This window comes from Columba livia, chromosome 26 (genome assembly GCF_036013475.1).
Source record: "Columba livia isolate bColLiv1 breed racing homer chromosome 26, bColLiv1.pat.W.v2, whole genome shotgun sequence".
In the NCBI taxonomy this organism is placed as follows: Eukaryota; Metazoa; Chordata; class Aves; order Columbiformes; family Columbidae; genus Columba; species Columba livia.
In genome coordinates, this window is record NC_088627.1 from 4,459,457 (window position 1) to 4,481,222 (window position 21,766).

Below are 21,766 nucleotides of genomic sequence, written 5' to 3' on the forward strand. Positions count from 1 at the left end.
TGATGGTCCTCAGCATCTCAATCTCCTTAAGTTTTGCAACCACACTGAGCAGACCTTGCGCCTGCTCACCCCTCACACAGGTGGGATGCTGCCCGTCCTCCCCCGGCAGCAGCCAGAAAGCTGAACAGCCACACTTTGGGGCAGACAGTCTGTCCGAGTTGCTACAGTCTTCTTCAGTCAAGCTCTCTTTCTGGTCGAGACCATGGTCGGCAACAGTTTGAGACAGTGGCAATAGGTGAGAGAGTCTGAGTAGCAAAGGTGACAACCTCTACGCCCTAGTGCACGAGTTACCGCACCTGCTGCAGCACAGCGTGGGTGCTACTCACCCGCGTCAGGATGGGTGCTTGTAGAAATGAGACCATAAACCTGAGGCAACATAAACCAGTTTATGAATTCTCATGCCCTGGTATGGATCGATAACTATTAAAGGAGTCTCAGCCTTATCAGCAAAGGCACCGTGAGTTTTTGTAGCTCTGCCTTTAAATATCTGGTGCTTAGTGAACATACTTGTTTTCTGTCATTTCTCTGAGGGGTGTGGCCAGCATACCCTACAATATGTTTTAAAATGGCCTAGTTGAGACATGATAGTAATGATGAAAGAATTATCCAGGTTCTGAGAATAGTACTGATTAAAATTATTCTTGGAAGTACTCTAATAAAAATAAGCAAAATCCTTTGAAACTCATCTAATGTAAAGTGTCAAGATAATCTGACGTATGTGGCTGTTTTAACTACTGAACCAGCTTTCTTTTCAGAGGGTGGAATTTTATAGCAAGATTCAAGGTTTCAAGTGTCTAATTCTAGCCCATTAAAACCTAAAATTTTCCAAGTCAGCAGTACATAGTTCATTGTCAGAGCAATCATGAGATGCATGCCATCACTGGGTGCCCTGGAGTGCCTTTCTGTTGCTACGCAATAGACCTTTGTTGTGGTAGGACAAAGACTTATTGATAAATTGCCTATAAAACGTGGCTTTGGAATATGACTTTATTGTCAGTGAAGTCTCTATGTACTTAGTTATGTCTTTCCTTACAACACCTGCAGTACAATAAAGATCCAGAGTTCCTGGTTGCACTTGGCTCGCTGTAGCGTTACACAGGGAGAGATATAAGCAGTACACTGGAAGATGACTACGAATAATTAGCTATGCCTTGTAGAAGAAGGAAAAAAGAATAATTAGAAACAAATTGACATTGGAAAACGGCCATCAAAAGGTGTAGCTGCTCAGATGAGGATGATTAGCTGCCCTTTTTTGACTCTTCAGAGCAGTTGGATCATTTTCAGTGTGAAAGAGAACTTATTTTGTGATCGGAACTCTTGTTTGGATACACTTTGTGAGCAGCTGTTAGAGGACGTGTCACATAGATTAGTCAACTTCATAAATGTGCAAATTTCACCATAATAAAGTCCTTGTTATGTCTACAGCATAAAAAAAATTCATTGGAAGGTGCAAGTATTCTTTTTCTTTAAATAAACAGCATGATGCAGAAGTCCATGCGTACCTTCCCCACACTTCATGTGTATTGAATTATTCTGAGGATGCTCGTTTTTGTGCGTTTTGCACGATGCCGGTTGGCTGGGAGCTGCTTAGGTCTATGGGAGTCAGTGATCTGAAGGCTGTACAGACAATAAAACCCATGATCTGTTATCACGTTTGTCTTTACTGAAGATCTTCCTGTAACTGTGAGCGTGGCACAGTCCCACCTGCTAACGAACGACGTGTTTTCCTGCAGGCTGGCAGCGATGGCGAGAGCATAGGAAACTGTCCCTTTTCCCAGAGGCTGTTCATGATTCTGTGGCTGAAGGGAGTGGTGTTCAGCGTCACAACAGTTGACCTGAAGAGGTAAGAAATTCTAAATTACGGCTTATTTTCTGACGTTAAAAAGAAAACCTATCCTTAGAAAATACTCAGTGTACAAGGTGCATTCACTGATGGTTATTTGTATCTGTAACCAAAACCGGTTGATCTGATCAATTCTCTTGAAGTGATCCTCTTCTGTGAAGTGTGCGCCTTAGCGACTAAGAAGGGTGAGATGTGAATCCAGGAGTCTTTAATTTGCTAAGATTGGGTGGACTTTTATTACAAGTGGTAAGGCTAAATTCAGCAGAGGCCTTGTGTTTGTTTTCGGTGTGAAGTCGTGTTTTCACAGCACTAGTGTAACCTGAGTCGCTGAGCTCTCAGAGAGGAGAAACTGCCGGTGCTTAAAACCTTATTTTCAGAAATAAATACGCAGTGTTCTCCAATGAATCAAGTGTAAAATGTGTAGGAAAGAAATCACCCTGTTACCTTTAAACCTTTTCTGGTAATTTTTTTTTAAGGTAATGACTTGTTTTAATTTTTCAAAATCACCAGAGTTGCTTGTGTACTGTGTGTAGCTTTAGGCTTCCTTTCCTTTTAGCGATGGTGTTATTTAACCTCTTACTGGGGCGGCAGGGGATGAGAAGGAGGTTAGAAGAGGTATTTTATATTTGGAAGCATTTTTACTGCTGAACCAGTCTGAGAAATGTCTTTCAGATGCCTGATGCTTTGGCTTTATTTGTGTGCCTTTGGCAACTTGGAGTTAATTGCATGGGGGGATGGGATGTAAAACTAGCTTTTAGAATATAAATTGGTTGCAGATGTTTAAAATGGTCCTTTCTTACACAAGGAAAGCTTTCAGGGTTTTTATGTTGGGGAGGGAAGACACTAAGCGCAAAATTCAACTGCACGGGAATAGGTCAAATGAACCCTGTTGTACACTGAATTATTTTCTGCTAAAGGAAAAGAAAGACTAATTCAGATTTGAATTGATGTTGATACAAACTTAATTCCTTTCAGACTTTAAATAAAGCCTCATAAATACAAATTCAACATTCCGGATCGTCTAGTAGGTAGTTGTAGAGTAGGATAACTTGCAAAATGTCAAATTCAGTTAACTGCTTAAGTGGAAATGTTTTATACCAGATGGTGTTTTTTCCCCGTTAGTATTACCAGAATGATAATAGGTAGTACACATCGCCTTAATACTTGTAATATTGTCACAAGAGATTGTTTTTACAAGTACATTATTTAAGCCAATTCCCTTCTCTTTTGTTCTCTTGAAAGAGACAAACTCATTGAAGAGCGGGGTAGTCATGATTTTAAGCACCTGAATTTATTTTATTAGCCAAAAAAAAAGAAGAGAGTTTACTTGCAGACCATGGTGCTGCCTCAGAGCCTGATTTCTGCACAACAGTCAGGCAAACTCTGTTTGTCAGGCTTAAAAGGTCACGGTTGGGTACAAAAGTTCACAAGGGAGTAAATTGGGACAGAGGAAAATCTGAGTCTGATGTGACTGACTCTGGCGTGTATTTTCCCTTCCGTAATTGCAGCGGGCATCATACTGTGTAACAAAAGAACATTTTGCAGTTCTACTCTTAAGACACAAAAATATGCACATAGGCAAACAGAGCGGGACATACTGCCCTTTCAAAGAAATCAGACGTTTCTTGCTCCTGTTTGGTCAGACAGAAGCTTTATTCTTTCCCTTTTCAGAAGCAGCGTTTCAGTGCTCAGAGATGTGGCTTGTGGTGAGTGGAGCGGAGCTGCAGTACACAAACCATTCCTTGGGCTTGGAACAACATTGAGTGCAGTTCTGAAATCCCATTTTAAACATCTTGATTGTGCGGTTTTCCAATTATGTTGACAAAGGTTAAGTAAAGAGATTAGTAAATATTAAAGACTCCGCAGAGGTGAATGCAACCTCAGCAGTGTGAAATACTGCTTAGGAACAGGAGACAGAGCTTTATTGCTGGCATTTTTTTCATGTTACTCTTCAGACACTCATTGTAGTAGTTGTGTGATTTATAAAACACTGTAGAGCGTGTTACATGGGGGCGCTGCCTTTGTCTGATCTTGAAGTTCTTTGAGTGCTATTTTCCCTCCTTCCAGTTTTGGGTGATGATATGGGAGGGAATAGAATAATTCAGTCTGTAAACAATTTGCTCCAGGACTGGTGCTACAGGCAGGGCTTTGGGTTCTGGTTTTACAAGACACCGGTCCAAACAGTGATACGTGGGAAAGGTTTATCTCGCAGGGGCAAAAGGATGCTGGGGCAGGAATTAGCTGGGCTCATTTGGAGAGCTTTAAACTAGACTCGAAGGGGGATGGGGTTGTAGCTGGGCTTGCATCAGTAGGGCATCACTCTAGAGCTGATGAAGGCTGGGAGGCCTCCCATACCCCTGGGGTGAAATGGGTGTGCTTGGCTCGCTCTCTGAAATGCCTGCACACCAATGCGTGCAGCGTGGGGAATAAACAGGAGGAGTTAGAAACCTGTGTTAGGGCAGGAGATTATGACCTGGTGGCAATTACAGAAACATGGTGGGACAGCACACATGACTGGAATGTGGGCATGGATGGCTGTGTCCTTGTCGGGAAAGACAGGCCAGCCAGGCGTGCTGGTGGAGTTGCTCTTTATGTGAGAGAGCAACTACAATGTGTTGAGTATAGTCCAGGCACGGATGAGGAGTGAGTTGAGAGTCTATGGGTGAAAGTTAAGGGGCAGGCTGGCAAGGGTGATACTACTGTGGGTGTCTATTCTAGGCCACCAGATCAGGGTGAGGAGGTTGATGAGGCCTCTCCACACAGCTGAGAGCAGCCGCACAGTCACAGGCCCTGGTTGTGGTGGGGATTTGAACTTCCCTGGTGTTTGTTGGAAGGACCATTCAGCCAGCCACAGTCTAGGAGGTTCCTCCAGTGCCTTGAGGATAACTTTGTGATGCCAAGGGTGGAGGAGCCGACTAGAAGAGGAGCACTGCTGGACCTCATCCTCACTGACAAGGAGGGGCTGGTTGAAGCGGTAAAGGTTGAGGGCTGCCTTGGTTGCAGTGATCTCAGATGGTGGAGTTCAGGATCTCATGGGGCAGGAGCAGGATAGCAAGCAGAATTGCAACCCTGGATTTCAGCAAGGCAAACTTTGGCCTTTTCAGACAATTGCTGGGGGAAATCCCTGACATTCTGTGATTCTGTATTTGCTATTGTAGTTTGTGGCAAAGCAGCGAAATATTTATACCTTAACTCTGTTGTTAAAAAGCCTTAATTAGCTAGTGATAGCCAGATTTTTAAGGATATGGTCCTGCCTCCAAATACCCCCGTAAACTGTGGGGCAGGTACTGGCTATGGTGGAATTGGTTTGAGTGGTCATGGGAGTGGTTTTCTTTAAAGCTGTCCAGTTTTATCTCTGAAGTAATCTTCACTATAACATTTTAAATTGCCTTCTTGCTTGACTGTTAAGGGAAATTGCCCTCTTAGCCTTTTAAGGATATTCCTGTGTACTTGTGATGCTCCAGGGGCTGTGGCTTGTATGTGGCAAACCAGGGTTTGTTAATGATCCCCTGTCAAGAGCAGCAAACTGGAAGTCAAACCCTGTATTACGTTTGGGCTTTGGCTGTGGGATGTTGATCTGCTTTCATTTTCTCTAAGAAGATAGAGGTTGTCGGACTGGCGTGGCAAGAGGGGTCAGTAAAACGTTCTGAGATCCTTGAGATGCACTCGGATTCTTTGGAAAACTTTTTTGGTTGGCTCATTAGATTAGTCTGTTTCTGAAAGAAAATCTTGCCTTTGATAATATTACTGCAAATCCGGCGGTCTTGCCTGTGTTTGTTTTTAAAATAACATTCCTTTTGAGGAATTTTATCTAGCCAGCATGTGAAATTGGAAGTGAGCCACGATGACTTCCTGTAATTGTTGTGGGTTACAAAGCTCTATTTAAATGAAGTGTTAAACTACTTAAAGCATTAACCAATAACAGACTTTAAATCCTAAAAGTAAGAGGGTGATGGCAACTATTGGTGAGAATAACTTAAAAATTGAAAATGATTGAGTCCTTGTATTAACAAGACTTTTGTCATCCGGCTGAAAGCAAGGTGCTTGATGTTCTTACGTATAAAATGAGATTTCTCATTTACAGAATTACAGAATCCCAGAATGTCAGGGGTTGAAGGGCCCTGGAAAGCTCATGCAGTGCAATCCCCCCATGGAGCAGGAACACCCAGATGAGGTTACACAGGAAGGTGTCCAGGCGGGTTGGAATGTCTGCAGAGAAGGAGACTCCACAACCCCCCTGGGCAGCCTGGGCCAGGCTCTGCCACCCTCACCCCCAACAAGTTTCTTCTCATCTTGAAGTGGAACCTCCTGTGTTCCAGTTTGCACCCATTGCCCCTTGTCCTGTCACTGGTTGTCACCAGAAGAGCCTGGCTCCATCCTCCTGACACTCCCCCTTTCCATATTGATCCCCAGGAATGAGTCCCCCCTCAGTGTCCTCTTGTCCAGCTCCAGAGCCCCAGCTCCCTCAGCCTTTCCTCACACGGGAGATGCTCCACTCCCTCAGCATCTTTGTTGCCCTGTTTAGTTTTACATTTAGTCCCAAGTGCTCCTATCTGCTGTATGCACTTTGACACTCTCAACTGTCACTGTTTGCGCTGCTTAAAAGGTTCAGCAGTGGGCAGGACATGAAATCCTGGCAGGGGTTCTTAATTTTGTAAGAAGTGGAAAGCAACGTTGCCACAGGACACACTTATGCTTTGTGGTATCCCTGAGGGCACCGCTCTCTCGAGCTGCCCCAGTGACCATGGTTATGTGTGTTCCTGATCCAGTGCTTCCAGTCTCCAGTAAATCCAGTTCTCAGTGTCTGCTGCTGGCTCAGAAATGTGGCCACGTCGTACAAAGCACAAACCCCGTCCAAGGGTTACGGTCTGGTTTGGATTTGTTCAAATAGTAACGAAGGGACAACTTGATCTTGGCGAGTTTTCTGCTGGGTCAGGTATCTTTGTTGTTCCTCATCCAGCACAGCACTAACAGGAGGTGATGGTCATTCTGTGACATGTCAGCCTGACAGAATTGCAACTGCACCGTCCTGTCTCATCTGGACCACATGTGCTGTCAGCTGTCAGGACACAGGGATGATCTGGGGAACAAGGGATTGCCGACTCTCCTTTAAAATGTGGAGAGGTTCTTAGAGAAGATGGACCGTGTCCTTCTGAACAGTCGTCCTGGACCGGAGTCAGCAGCTCCATCAGAGAAAAGCTTTAAGTGCTGCTACTGAAGCAGTGCCAGGCAGTGCTGTCATTGCACTTCTGCTCGCACTGAGACAGTTGCGCTAGTATGGGACTAACTAATACCAAGATGACCTAAGGGAAAACTGGCTGCAGCTTTTTAGATGGTGCTTTGGATTTTATAGCTTGTAATGAATCCACGTTTCATAATTGACTTCAGCTTTGCATCTGGATCTGCTGACAAGATGTGAGAGCTTTATGTCCAAGAGTGAGGCGTTTGGGGTGAATGGGTAGGTGGGTGAACATGCACGGCTTTGAAATAAATGCCTGCAGAGTTGTCCTTGTCCCTACAGCATCAAAGCACAGCTTGAGGAGAGAGAAGCCAATTGCTTGGAAAAGAAACTTACTTAGCTTGATGAGGATTAGTGTGAAAGGAAATGGTGTGAATAGCAAGAGGTACCATCTAAACCTACTTCAGGTTTAGAAATGTCTGAGTATTTTAGCTTAATTCTGTTTCATTTGTGTCTAGTCATACTCGTGTTGGGGATTCCCCTCCTTTTGCCCAAGTGTGCTGCTCTTATTTGGAAATAGCTTTTTCACTGGAGGAAACTTTGAGCATCATTTTTAAACATGATGTTAAGCATCTGCCAGCTTGTCTAGAACCAGATCCATGGTTTGTATGTACTGCTCTATCTCAGAGTTGCTTCTTTCCAGAGGAGTTTAAAGGGGAGGATTATTACTGATCGCAGATTACGCTATATATAAACTCTGTATTGCAGATGTTGGGAGAGTGTTTATGGTACATATATATCCCCCCAGCTAGTCAATGTTGTATTGACTTGAGAAAAAACAGCCAGAGATATGAGGAGTTTTTAGTATTTGAAATTAATTGTTATCAAGTATATATTCAAAACGCTAATCAAGCTGCAAATTCACTTTTTAAAAAGAAAACTGGGGGTATCTTTTTAAAGCGGCAAGGATGTGGGAACCTCAGGCGGTGCTTTTGCGATTGTAGCGATGAAAGCTGGGCTCAGGGGTGTCCCCTGCTTACTTGTGTACTGGTTTGTATTCCACCCTAGAAAACCAGCAGACCTTCAAAATTTGGCTCCAGGCACTCACCCGCCCTTCATCACCTACAATGGTGAAGTGAAAACAGACGTCAATAAGATCGAGGAGTTCCTGGAAGATGTTTTGGCTCCACCCAAGTAAGTGTTAAAATGATAATCTGTCACCTTAGATTAGATGGAGTGTTCTCAAAAAGGTTTTCTGTACTAATTAAGATGTTCTTCGGCATCAAGAATAGACATTGGAGCTCTTGCTTGTCATACGTTTCCTTCCTTCTGCTCCCTCATCTTTGTATTAAAACATTGTCAGGATTATTTTAAAATCATGTTGGCTTTAAGAATTTTGATCTTAAATGGAAGTGTGTGATGTTTCGTGGAAGAAGCAAATCCTCCACATCAGTCTGAACATGGATAAACTGGTAAACGTACATGATGTAGAATATATTCTTAAGGGCCATTTTGTGCTAGTTGATGTGATGAGCACCATTCTGCTAAACGTGCTGTAGATCATCTCCTTTGTACTTTTTAGGTACTTAAAACTTTCACCAAAGCATCCAGAATCAAACACTGCTGGAATGGATATATTTGCCAAATTTTCTGCATTTATCAAGAATTCTAGACCAGAAGCTAATGAAGGTGGGTTACCTGCGGGCTCTCAGCTCTGCGCACGCTGTGTCAGTGTCTTGTGTTTTTCAGAGCAACTTCACTATGAAGTGTCTCACTGACAAATTTTACTGCACGTTGAGTGAGGCCCGTGGTTTAAAATTAACGGCCAGAGATGGAAGACTTCAACAATTCTAAAGAAAACTTCAATTAGACACTGTTTGTTCAGAATTTTAATAAGGGGTGCATGATTTGGAAATACCCCTGGTGTTGAAACTCCTCTGTGCAACAGCCACTCAAAACTCCTGAATGAAGCAGAAATGATTTGAACATCCAGAACCAAATCCCTGCGGAGTTTGCGTCGTGCCTCAGGGGTTGAGTGTCAAGGTTTACGGCAAGGCGGCAATAAACCATGGCAGACGCTCCCTGTCATCCCCTTTACCTCCCGCCACCCCTTCCTTTAGATCAGAAAGATAAGAGGAAAGGAAGAGAGACTTAGACTTCAAGTTGGGGAGTTTTAAGGGGTTTTACTAGTGCTACTAATAAATAGAGAATATATATACAAAATATACAAAGCCAGTCTGGAGTGCCGGATGTGGGGTTGGCGTCACTCAGCAGCAGAGCTGGGGGTGCGGGGCTGGCGGCTCCAGGTGCAGCTCAGGCCTCCAGAAGTCGTTGGTGGGACTGCACAGCAAACTGGAACCTGGTTGCGGGATGCGGGGCCTGAGGTCTATGGATCACAGGCAGACAGACAGACAGGGTCCTCTCCAGATGCCGGCCATGGTCGAAGAGAGCGTGACCCTCATGGTCGCCCTCTTATATAGGGGGTGTGACAATTATGGGATGGAATACTTCCATTGGTTAGTTCTAGTCATCTGTTCCATCTACCCCTCCTCAAACACACCCCTCTCTCAACGGAACGTGGGAAAACTTATCAGTCTTTCTTAGCTACCATAGTAATAAATCTAAACACGAGCTGCTTCAGCATTCTGTTGGTCTCTTATCAGCATCTAGGAAAAATATGCAGGCTAAAACTCAGAAAAGTACAGCCACCTAAAGAACTGAGCTGAAAGGAAAGTCACTAAAAGACACCTGGTCTTGTTTTTAAACAAAACCAGGACATTGAGTTTCTGTGCATTTGCTGTGAGGCCTTTCTGCTCACTTGGTATCTGAGGCTTGAGGCCTCCAGTCTGGGCTAAGCTTAGTTCCGGTCCCTCTTTAAAGGATTAAGACCTTCCTGTGTGGAGAGAACGTAGTAGATGGAAGGTGGGAGATCAATAAGAGGTTAAAAAAAAGCCCAATTAGAGCTTTAAATAGCTTAACACAAATTGAGAAGCCTTTCTGCTGTATTTTGAATGGAGAGCTTGGAAATATTTGTAAACAGAAGAGAAACAGTTGGTGATTTTGTGGGGTGTGCTGCCCTCTGCTGCTGCCTTCCCCGAACCTCCTCGGCGTGTGTGCGCTCAGTTGTGGCTGTTGATGAGCATGTGACATTAAACAGATTACTTTTAAATGAATATAAACCCCGGCATAGCTTAATTCTAATTAGTTTAAGCCTGTTAGGAACAGTCTTAAGAAAGTGACATAAGCCACTTTTTACACCAAAAATAAACACTTGTGGAGAGTCTTAGAGTATTTGAAATGAATGCAAACTCATGTATAAACCAGCTTTTAAATAACCTGCTTTTGTGTGATATTTAAAGGGATTTCTGTTCGGTTGCAGTGTCACTAGTGACCACAAAGGCAGCACCAGCAGTGGCGTTGCCACAAAAACTGTACATCAGTATATGGCCCGTTCTGGGTAGTGCAGTGATGTGGATTTTGTTTGTCAGGTCTGGTACTGATATCAATATCCTAAAAGGTAATTTGCTTTGAAATTTATTGAACTGTTCCTTTGTAGCCTTAGAACGTGGCCTCTTGAAAACCCTCCAGAAACTGGACGAGTATCTGAACTCTCCTCTTCCTGATGAGATAGATGAAAATAGCATGGAGGACATTACAGTTTCTACCCGCAAGTTTTTGGATGGCAATGAGATGACATTAGCAGACTGCAACCTGCTACCCAAACTACACATTGTCAAGGTAAATGGCTCATTATGTGATAATGAAGGACAAGATGCTTATGGTTTATGCCATTCTAGAGTCTACTAATTTCAACCATTTGTAAGCTCCCCTGTCAGTTTAACTACAGTATTAATAGTACCTGAAATTGCATAAAATTGGGGTAATTCACAAGGGCTTTGGGTAGGGAGGAGTTGAATTCAGTGGATCAGCAGGCAAGCTGGGCGGCAGATGATAAAATGGCACAAACCAAACCCCGTTTTATTGCGCTGACCAGTGTGGTCGCAGGAAGAAGTTGCAACGCTTAAAAGAATGAGGTGGGAGGAGGAAAGTGAACATCTGGCCAGCTAATGCTTGAAGTGGATGTCTTCTCACATCAGTGGAGAAAACTGCTCTGTTAGCAAACAAAGGAAATGACACAATGTGAAATAAAAGGATTTAATTTAAAAGTCTGAAGTCTAGAAAGAGGTAGCCTAGGATAACTACAGGAGTGAAGCTGTGCCCAGGTGTCAAGGTTTAAGGCAAGGCGGCAATAAACCTTGGCAGACACTCCATGTTATCCACAGAATCCCAGAATGTCCGGAGCTGGAAGGGACCTGGAAAGCTCATGCAGTGCAATCCCCCCATGGAGCAGGAACACCCAGATGAGGTTACACAGGAAGGTGTCCAGACGGGTGGTACACTCTATTCCCTCATCCAAATCATTGACAAATCTATTGAATAATACCGGCCCCAGCACTGACCCCTGAGGCACTGCACTAGATCCAGGCCTCAACTGGACTCTGCCCCATTGACCATGACTCTCTGGCTTCTTCCCTTCAGCCAGTTCACAGTCACCTCACTACCCGCTCATCCAGACCGCACTCCCTCAGTTTAGCTGTGAGGATGCTGTGGGAGACTGTGTCAAATGCCTCACTCAAGTCAAGGTAGACCATGTCCACCGCTCTGCCATCATCCATCCACCTTGTTATGTCCTCATAAAAGTCCATGAGGTTGGTCAAGCACGACTTCCCCTTGGTGAAGCCCCTAATGACCCTCTTATCCCTGATATGCCTTGAGATGGCACCAAGGAGAAGTCGTTCCATCAATTTCCCATGGAGGTGAGGCTGACTGGTCTATAGTTCCCTGGCTCCTCCTTCTTGCCCTTTTTGAAGACTGCAGTGACATTTGCTTTCCTCCAGTCCTCAGGCACCTCTCCCATTCCCCAAGACTTGGCAAAGATGATGCAGAGCAGTCCAGCAATGACCTCAGCCAGCTCCCTCAGCACCCACGGGTGCATCCCATCTAGACCCATGGATTTATGGATGTCCAAATTGCCTAACTGCTCCCTAACCCAGTCCTCACTGTCTCCAGTGATCTTTGTCAGTTTTGTACTGCAGATGGAGCCACAGATTAAGTTTTCCCCTGGGTGCAGAAGGGTTTACTCCGGTAGGACAGCAGCACAAAGCAAGCGAGGCAGCGCTGCCAGGCCCAGGCACGTCCCGGAGGGACAGGTTCTGCTCCCTTCACTAGTGACTCCCAGTGTACGCCTTGGAAAGTTAACGAGAGGGGGGCAAGGGGTGGAAAAGTGGTTTGAACTGAAGGATGTCAATTCATAATCGAATTATTTTCTTCTAGGTGGTGGCGAAAAAGTACCGCAACTTTGAGATTCCCAAGGAAATGACGGGGGTTTGGAGATACCTGACGAATGCTTACAGCAGGGATGAATTCACCAACACCTGTCCTGGAGACAAAGAAATTGAAATCGCTTACAGCGACGTAGCCAAGAGACTCACCAAGTAAACAGCACTTGCAAAAGAGATGACTTCGTGCATATTCCATAACAACGCTTCTAACAGACTGCTCTTTTCATATAAGATAGCAATTTTTTTTGCATGAACTTGCAGTTATTCAAAGTTATGGTGGATAGACCAGGTACAGTAATTACCTAAAGTTTGCAGACTTAATTATAGGCTTGTGTTTTCTTACCTCCTTTCACAGCAAGTTTGAATATCATTAATGCAGTTATGTTAATATTGCACTCGGGTAACTAAATTCTTCACTATGAAGGGTTATCTTGCCCCTACTACTTTTCTTCACAAACATTTGGGCCCTCTCTACGAATTGGTTTAGGATACTGTCTTGCTATATGGTACAAGGAATATTTATGTATTTTGGAGTTTCTTGCTTTTCCAGAAGATCTATACACAACTGTCGAACCTGTGACACATTGAGCTGTACCTGCTTGTCTATCCTATTTACATACAGAAGGGAACCTATTACCCAAAAGAGCCATTTGCAGAATATTTGGCAACATTAAAAAACCAATCTCTTGGATTTGAAATCACAGTAATGGCTGAGAATGGACTCAAATGCGAAGCTTGGTTTTGAATGACCTCAGACATCAGGGAAGCTTTTGAATCTAGGCTTGGGTGCCATAGCAGGAAGCTCACAGTTCAAAGTTGGTATTTAGTTGTGTCTTCACGAGCTTGAAGAGATAAAACCTTTAATTGGCAACTTACATGTGTCTCGAATTGAGTTGCAGCAAATAACCGATTGTCAGGATGCCCTTTACCGTCATGAAAGCAGCAGAATTGGGTGCGTGCTATCTGTTCAGCCGAAAACTTGCAAGTGGCTTTCTTTTTGGTAGTTAAGAGCCTTTGTTTCGTGTAGGCCTTTCTGGTGGTATTTACTTACAAAATCTGTGCTGTCATAAACCAAGTACCTGTACATTAGTGTCCTAGTTGGTAAATAGCTACTGTATATGGTGAATAGCAGTGCAATGATTAGCGATGCAAGACAACACCCAGAGCTGTTAAACGGGGAGTCTGGCTGGGAATTTTTTAAGCTATTTCTTTCCTGAAGAAAGCTAAAAGTGACCTTTACAGATAACATTTGCCTTAAATTATAGTATGCATCTTTTTCCTGAAAGGGAATCTATTAATTACTCTGGTAAAGAAATGGGGTGTGACATCCAGTCCTTCACATTGAATTGATCCTTATCGCCTGCCCGTGCACCCGGACGGCAATTTTGCGCAGTCGTAATCATTGCACTACTATACATAATCTTTTTACAGCAACACTGAGGAATAGCACTATGATTTTTTTAAAAGCAATTTTCAAATATTTCTACACCAGGGAATAGTTTTCTTGTTTAAAATTAATGATTTTGATGCATGAAATAAACCGCTAGGTTATTTTTAAAAGACCGTCATAAACAACTCCAAAGAACGCTAGACTTATATGCCTATTTTTTTGTAAAGATACTTTTATATTTAACTGATTTTTAGAAGCTGGAAAGTGCTATTCCTGGTAGGTTGTTTTTGGAATATTTAACGTTCCGCAATAACGTGGAAATGCTCACATAAACACTTTTATACACTAATTATTTTGGTAAGCACTGGCTTGATGAAAACTAGCCTGACTTTTCCAAGCATCCTGCTTTTGCTACTTTCTATACCCACGCAGTTAGTTTGACGTAGAAGAGGTAGAGTGCAGGATCCATATTAACACACGTGGCTCGTGGTGCCTTGTCCTGCCTTCCTAGAGCTACAATTCCCATACAAAGGCCGTTCACAATCCTGTTACGTGTCTTTCGAACACAACCCTAGATACAGTGAAACCCACCTAGGATTTATTACAGGGGTGTTTAGGCATGGAAAGAAGATTCTGCAGAGAGACCTGGTTAGGAAAAGCTTAACTGTAGCCTTTGAATAATGACTGTATTCTAATGTCACCTTCTCATCCTGAATAAAGGTTCTCAGCCATGATAATCCTCTGTAGGGGTTCAGTCTTTGCTACAACGTGGCATCGAGAATAAGGAATGACTTCCTTTCTGTTAGATAACATTTTAATGACACATGGGGTAAAAAAAAAACCCAACAACCCAACCCTCATTGGTTCGGTGCTCTTTGAGTCCTACAATTAACCTTTAAAAACAAAAATATAGGAAGCAATGTGATTGTGGGCGTAGCTTTGATCAATTTTTAACTCAGCTTTCAAACCTAGATCAGGATGGCCCTTGGAAGTTGTCTGAGGTTGTAGTAATCGGGCCTCGACTCCTTTTAAAAGCAAATTAGCCCTTGTGTGCACACTTTAGTACATCAGGCAATTATGTGCATATGAGCATGAAAACACTTCCATGCCGTTCTCTAGTGTGTGCTGCCTGCATATCAATGCACACAAATCCTTGTTAAAGTACCAGCCTTGTTGTCTTTTATAGATAATATATTCTCTCTCCTTTTTAGCCAATCTTCAAACAATTGTAATACATTATATTCAGCATTAAGTATTTTAATGATCGTGTCTGAAAGCTTGTAAACAAAGTTAAAGCTCTTGCTGTAACTAATGCGCTTCTTATCTCAGTACAATTGAGCCTCGGAGCCTTTCCCTTATAGGTGTAATTAAAACGAGGACCAGGTTAGCGATTTCTAAGGCGGTTCCTTTAGGATGTTGGTAACTGTCCTGTCCGAAAGGAGTTTTCTAGGCTTCCTCTTGCCCCGTTGGGTGGCGGCAGAAGCTGCGCAGCCCCTCGCTGCCTTCAGCACGGCCCGGGAGCACCGCGGAGCAGCCGGGAGCTCTCGGGGATCCCTCCAGAGCAGCAGAGCCGAGCCAGGGAGCTGCGGAACAGCCTCAGCGTCTGCTGTGGGTAGAACACTTTCATCTGGCCCCAATCGCCAGCTCTACATTAATTAAAAAAGCCCTTTCATAACTATGTAAATTCTTGACTTCTGTCAACTTGTTTACAATCTGATCTTTAAATGCATTTTTAATTTCATCAAACGGCAATTAATCTACCCCCCTGTTTAAATTTAAAATGATGCTTCTAGCCCCTTCTACGATTTAAAAACAGCAGTTACCCTTTCAAGTAGGCATTCCAGTTTGCGAGTTGGCTGCATGTATTAGCATGCTGAATAACTTACTTTATTCTCAACCTGAAATATGCTTAAATTCCCATTAAAACAGGTGACTTGTGTATTTCCTGAACATAAAGGGAAAATCCATCATCCTCACCCTCTCTTTGTGTGGGAGAACAGATTATACTATATGCATGATATTTTTTTGCCTCCTAACGAAGCTTTTCTTCTTGAAGAGGTTCCTGGTGTGTAAGAGCTGCTGGCTGAACAAGAGGCATGTGAATTGTGAAGCAATTTTGTGCGCTCCAAAGCTTTCCCGTCCATCCTGTGTTCCCTGCTGCTCTATAACTGTCCCCAGTGGACGGTCACAGCCACATAGCTTGTCCGCTCCCATTTTCCCATAAAACTGGGTTTTTTTTCCGCAGCGGGCGTGTTTAAACAGGTTGAAAGTTGCGTGCAGTTCCATGATAAGAAGGGAGATGTAATCAAGTTTTTTTATGCTAAAGTAGCAAATTAGCATTTTGTATCAAAGGAGCACAGACGTGAACACACTGGAGGTGCTTGAGCCAAACCCACTGATGCCTATCTCAACGGAGAACAAAAAGTGGCAAAGTACAGTCAACTTCTTACTCTTTGCCACTTGGAGTGCTGTCCGAACACAACCCATTAATATTTTCAGAAGGCGGCTTTATCCCAAGTGAAAAATAGTTAATCTGCCTCAGAACCTGTGCCACCAACTATTAGAGAGGGTGGGAGAATAGTGGAGCAGAATAGGAGGTGGAGACTCCCAAGACAGGACATGGAGAATCAGAGCATTGTTTGCAGAAATACTTGAAGAGTTGATACAATTTATTGTAGTTTGCTTATGTCTTTCACTCTCTGGAACATCTTTTACAGATATACCAGTATACTGCTGGCAGCTATTGTTAAAAATAAAATTATATTTTCACTACCGAGCAGATCTTTCTCTTATTTCTGAAGACTACACTGTGACTTGAATGCAGCGTTAAACTACAGCACAAAACTTTGCAGTAATGATATTCTCAATATTTAGCCTTTTATTTCAGTGGTGATGTGACTTAAGGCAGGATACGTGCCGTTTCTAATGTGGATCTGGAGTGTGACTTTGATTTTTAAAAGGGAATTTGTGCGATCTAGAAGAGCCTGTAACCTGGGATGCCACCAGTTTGAGCACGCACAGGAAAGCAATAGATGGGCTTGAAATAGTAGGAAACCCAGCAATTAGCCCCTCGGTGGGATGATTTTACCGACTGCAAGGTTAGTGATGGGAGGTGGGTTGTGCAATAAGATTTGCACAGTTGCCTTGTTTCAGTTTGGCCACATGAAATGCACCAGGGTGGACCAAAAGGTAACGGCACATCATTTTAGTGTGAAAAGCACGCTGAAAAGGAGCAGCCGAGCTGCAATGTGAGTATTTTGTGTAATAATGATTTGCTGCAAAAGCTGCTTTGACTGGCTAATAACCTTTATATTTTCTGCTAGATTTTTAAGACACCTCAAGTGGCTGCCGAGTCTGGTGTGGAAGGTTCCTTTGGATGTCCTAGCGAGAAACAGCTGGATTTTGGCTTCGGCGGCAGCTGTGGAGCCCTGTCCCAACCCCTTCGGTCTGTGAGCGATGGACAGAATTTCAGAGCTTGAGGGGCGCTGGGTGAGGCCGAATTGTTCCTCCTTGTTTCCGACTGCTGTGATCTCCCTGTTCTCAGAGGCAGCTCTGATCTAACAACTTGGAATTCAGTTTGAATCCAGGTTCCATAGCTCTGGCTTAGCTCCGTGTTCCCAAGGACGACTAGTCTGGAGATTTGTAGTAAGCTCTGGTGGTTTAGGATCTGGACTAACTAAACTGTGATCAGTAGGCATTGTGAGAGCAGTTGGTGTCTGTTCTCAGTTGTAAGGACAGAGAGCAGCGCGGTCTGAGAACTGCAAGAACTGCATTGGCTGCTCTCAGGTGTGTCACCCTCTTCTCAACATGCTTTAGCTAAGCCCCACTTATACTTAATCGATCGTTTTATTTCCATTTGTACTCTGCCCTATTCTAAGTTGTACTGGAAGGTGCCGTCAGTCTCTGATTTTGAGCGCTGGTTCACCTTGAGATGTGTTTTTAATGGTGCGAGCCTTGAACTGTTGGCGCCTTGTTTGGAAATACTATTTTAGGTACTCATCAACATTTTTTTTGGTGATATTTCACTGAAAAGTTAATTTTGTTAGCATTGTTCCATTTCTTACATAGGGCATTGCACACGTTTGAGAAGATTGATCTGTCTTGCTTCGTTCCTTTAGCAATTAGTGCACTTTATCAGAGCTCCCGTTTTCTCATTGCAGAGAGGCTCAAACACACCGTTTGCCAAAAGCTTCAGTGGTATTAATTGTGCTGTGGAAATTCCAGAAACAATTTTCTAATTACTTCCTCCACTCAGTTTTCTCATAAACAGCAATAAAACACAGTAGCTGAGGAGACCCTGGAAGTGTCTGAGCACTTGCTGGTGCAGCAATAAATCACTTTGTCAGAGGGTAGTCAGGATTTTTATGGGAGGAAAAAGAAACCTGGACAAAGCTTTGTGTTCAGCGGGATGGAGAGGAACTCATCTGACGTGGTTACCCGAGGGCTTTTGGATACTCACGTCAATAAAAACCAAGTCTGAGCTGAATGTCTGAACATTTTTGCTGCCTCTGAATGTCTCCAGGAGAAAGGGTGGATGTAGTGACTCATGAATCAAGACTATGTTTCACTGTGGTGGATCACAGCTGGTCCAGGAGGCCACGATGAGCCTTTGATGGGCTTGTATGAAGCAGGTGATGGTATTAACAGAGGGTGAGTGGTCCCTGAGCAGCTGATTGACCTTTTAATCATGATCATTTGGGAACTGCTGCTCGAGGGCTTTACTTTCTTCATTGAATTCAAGGTTCGCCTTGAACAGTTCACAGCCAGCTCTGGGGTTTGCGGTGGTCTCCTGAGCTCAGTAGGTACGGCGGGGAGACTTAAAGCAGTTTAGTCTCTAAGAATAATAAAAAAGGCAGCAACACTGGCAATATCAAAGCTCTTTAGTCTGGGTGAGTATCTTTCCAAGACTGCCAAAAGTGTGTGGTGCTGAGCAACTTGGGGTCGTGAGCGCGGTGCTGGAGATTGGGGAGGTACATGAGTCATGTGTCATGAGATAATTTCTGAAAAGTATTAACTTTGGCGACTAAAAGAGCCCAGCTGTTAATTGCGTGTGAGAAACGATGGGTCTGGAGGCGAGCGGCTCCTCTCCCTGCACATCCCGCCGTACTTGGTCTTGCTGCATTTCTGACGAGCTCTCAAAGCTGCTGCTGGACGGTTTCCAGAGCTGGAAAAAGAGAACTCATGATTCTTTGACTCAAGAGAGAGCTGCTGTGTTCTTACCACTGGACAGAGACATGAAAACAGTTGCTAAACTAAGATCAAACATGTGAACTTTATAAATAAACAAACAAAATTGATGCTAAGGGACGTCTCAACCCCTTTGCCTGCGGCAAAGGGCTTGGCAGGACCCAGGAGAATGACTTTGTCAGTTTGCACATGGAATTCTTATTTTAAAGAGTCTGATTAAAGCGATACTGCTCCTCTTAATGAGTTTGAAGGTTATGCCGGTTCAAATGGCATTGACTCTTGTCTGTGGTGGGCAAGCTGTTTCCATTTGTCATGTCTCAGCTTTGCTTTCTTGAATAATTACCTTTAAAAGATTTTGGTAGTGTTTTCCACCTGCAGCTACCAAAGAAGGATCTTGAAGAAGAAAGTATCATGGCCAATCGTCTCCCTTTGTGATCGAAACGAAGGCGCTTTGGAGCGCGTGTGCCGTAAGGAAATGCGCTTTTATTAACTCTGCCGGTCACAGTGACTTGTTTATCTGCCTTGCTGGGAATAAAGTTCTATCAGTGGAACAAAGTGCGTTAATGTTCCTACAATTCCGTGGCTTGTAGCTGGATTGTTCCATTTGATCTGGATGGGTTGATCTGTATCTGTGGGCTCCTGCTGTGGATATGCTTGAAACAAAATTGAATGATGGAAATGATGAAGCTTGTGCTATTTTTCTCGTCATTCAGGGCACGCAGACAACTTAACCTGCCATTGGTGTGCGGGTGGCCTGACCCGTGACAAACGAGCCTGGATGCACCACGCAAGGACATAGGGTAGGAGAACACTGAGTTTCCAGCTCCTGCTTGTGCGTGTGGGTTTAAGGTGTGGGCAGGCATATGCTGCTTCAGCTGCTTCTTAGTTTTAATTTCCTCAGGTAATATTTCTTATAGGGACTGGGAGTTCCTGCAGTTTGTGTTTTTGTGAAGGCAGCGGTTGGCTCTTTGTCTTGCTGCACCCACTCGCCCAAGAATGAGATGTACAACAGCACATTCACATTTAACACAGGCAAGGGGTTGGCGGATTTGAAGAGATTTCTTCAAGGGGGTCTAACTAATTTCAGAGCGTTATGTGGGCTTGGAAACAGGCTCAGTGATGCAGTAAAACTTGTCATGGAAAGGAGTGTGAAATAATGCTGCTCTGAGCGGCGGGTGAAGAGAGAAATTCTGCACGTTTGCAGGCACCTCGTGGGGCTGGGGGATGTCGCTGGGTCCCAGCTCCCTGCCCTCTGGGCACACAGTGTGACAGACCAGTCCAGTTAGTCTGAGATCCTTTTGTACCAGTGGGCAGCGGAAAATACACACGAGCAAACTTTCTCACAGTGTGACGAGCCCGCAGGGCAATGAAACCCATAGATATTAGTGTGGAAATCCCTTCTCAGGCTCGCTCCGTCCTTCCCTCCAGACGAGACTTTCCTTATGGCCAATTACTCGTTATGGCAGAGCTTGCTCAGCTTTCCCATGAAACTTCCTGCCTCAAACTGGATTTTGCAGTGGCTACTGTATTGGTCTGAGCCAGTTCACAGTGTCTTTGGGAGGGAAGGGTTTGGGGAGATCTGGGGTAAGGAGAAAGGTGCTGCAGCCTGAGGTGCTGTGGGCGATGAGAAACTTGCTGGGAGCAGCTGAACGGGGGCTCCTCGGGGCACAATCCTGAGCTGAGACGCAGGTGCTTGACTGCGGATCCAAATGGTTAAGGCTGTGCTTAAGGAGGGAGAGGCTCCTGAAAGTGTTGGATGGTTGTAAGAGAAGGATCCCGAGTATCATAATGCGACTCAATGTATTGGAAGTCTTTGAAGTCTTCCCCTGACATCCATCCCGTACCAGCATCTTTCATCCTTCGCCAGCGCTTCCCCAGCTGAAGCTATTAAGGGGAAACTACAGAAGCCATAAATCCTGGCTGTTAACATCTCCAGTGGTGAGATTTCACAATGAGCCCGAGTTGCTGCAAAAGATAAGAGACGGCCTTGAAACGCAGGCAAGTTGCGACTGGTTCCCGAGAAGAGCTGAGCTCCACAGCTTCGTTGGGGGTCCCTCCAGGTTACTCGCTCTTGGGCGCAGTAGCTGGTTCTGCTGCCGACTCTCGGGGTGCCCTGTGTGAGTCACTGGCTGCGTGTCTGCAGCGTGCAGCACAACCGGGAGCAGAGATCCCTGGTCCCGACCCGAAGGCGTGAAGCTGTGTCTGGGGTGCTGTGCAGATGTTAAACCACCCAGCTGCAGCGCTGTCCCGCTGCGGTGACGCTGCTTCCAAGGATGGATCTTATCACATCCACAGGGAGCTGAGCTTATAAATGCACCCGTTTCAGTGGAGTGTGGCCCCCGCTTTGCATGTGGAGGGTGGAGAGCCTTTCCCAGCGCTGGAAAGGGCCAGGAAGGAATCTGGGAGTTCTGATTCCCCAGGATCGCTGCTTCGGTCACACCGGTTAGAACAGGCAATGAAAGGCGAGGTCTCTTTGTGTGTTTAGCTTGAGATAGTGGTTGGAAGGCTCCCTGCGTTATCAGGAGCGTTGGTTCAGCAGAGGAGAGGAACGCAGCCTGAATTGCCAGACAGTAAATAGCAGCGATTCCTGGGAATGTTTCCTTGAGTGAATGGGAACATTGTTAGTGGGCAAACTGGAATCGATGTTACGCTCATGATTTTATTTACACCCTTGCTGTGATCCTGATCTCTGCCCAGCCTAGAGTGAGTATCTGTACAGAGTTCACTTCAGTATAAACACTTGGCTCTGCAGAATGTGTCGGTACATCAAATTGTCTGCCAGGCGCCTTCCTGAATGATTCTTTTCATGGGAGGCTGCTTTTTTT

At 44.5% G+C, this 21,766-nt stretch overlaps 1 protein-coding gene across 1 annotated transcript in view; it reads left to right on the forward strand.

Moving 5' to 3' along the window:
• Nucleotides 1–16,530, forward strand: part of CLIC4 (chloride intracellular channel 4) — a 31,486-nt gene extending 14,956 nt beyond the window's left edge. Inside the window, exons 2-6 of the mRNA XM_065041910.1 lie at nt 1,734–1,843; nt 8,091–8,216; nt 8,605–8,711; nt 10,579–10,760; nt 12,357–16,530. Coding sequence (XP_064897982.1) covers nt 1,734–1,843; nt 8,091–8,216; nt 8,605–8,711; nt 10,579–10,760; nt 12,357–12,521 — 690 coding nt within the window. The 3' untranslated portion in view covers nt 12,522–16,530. The remainder of the gene's footprint in view (nt 1–1,733; nt 1,844–8,090; nt 8,217–8,604; nt 8,712–10,578; nt 10,761–12,356) is intronic.
• The last annotated feature ends 5,236 nt before the right edge of the window (nt 16,531–21,766 follow it).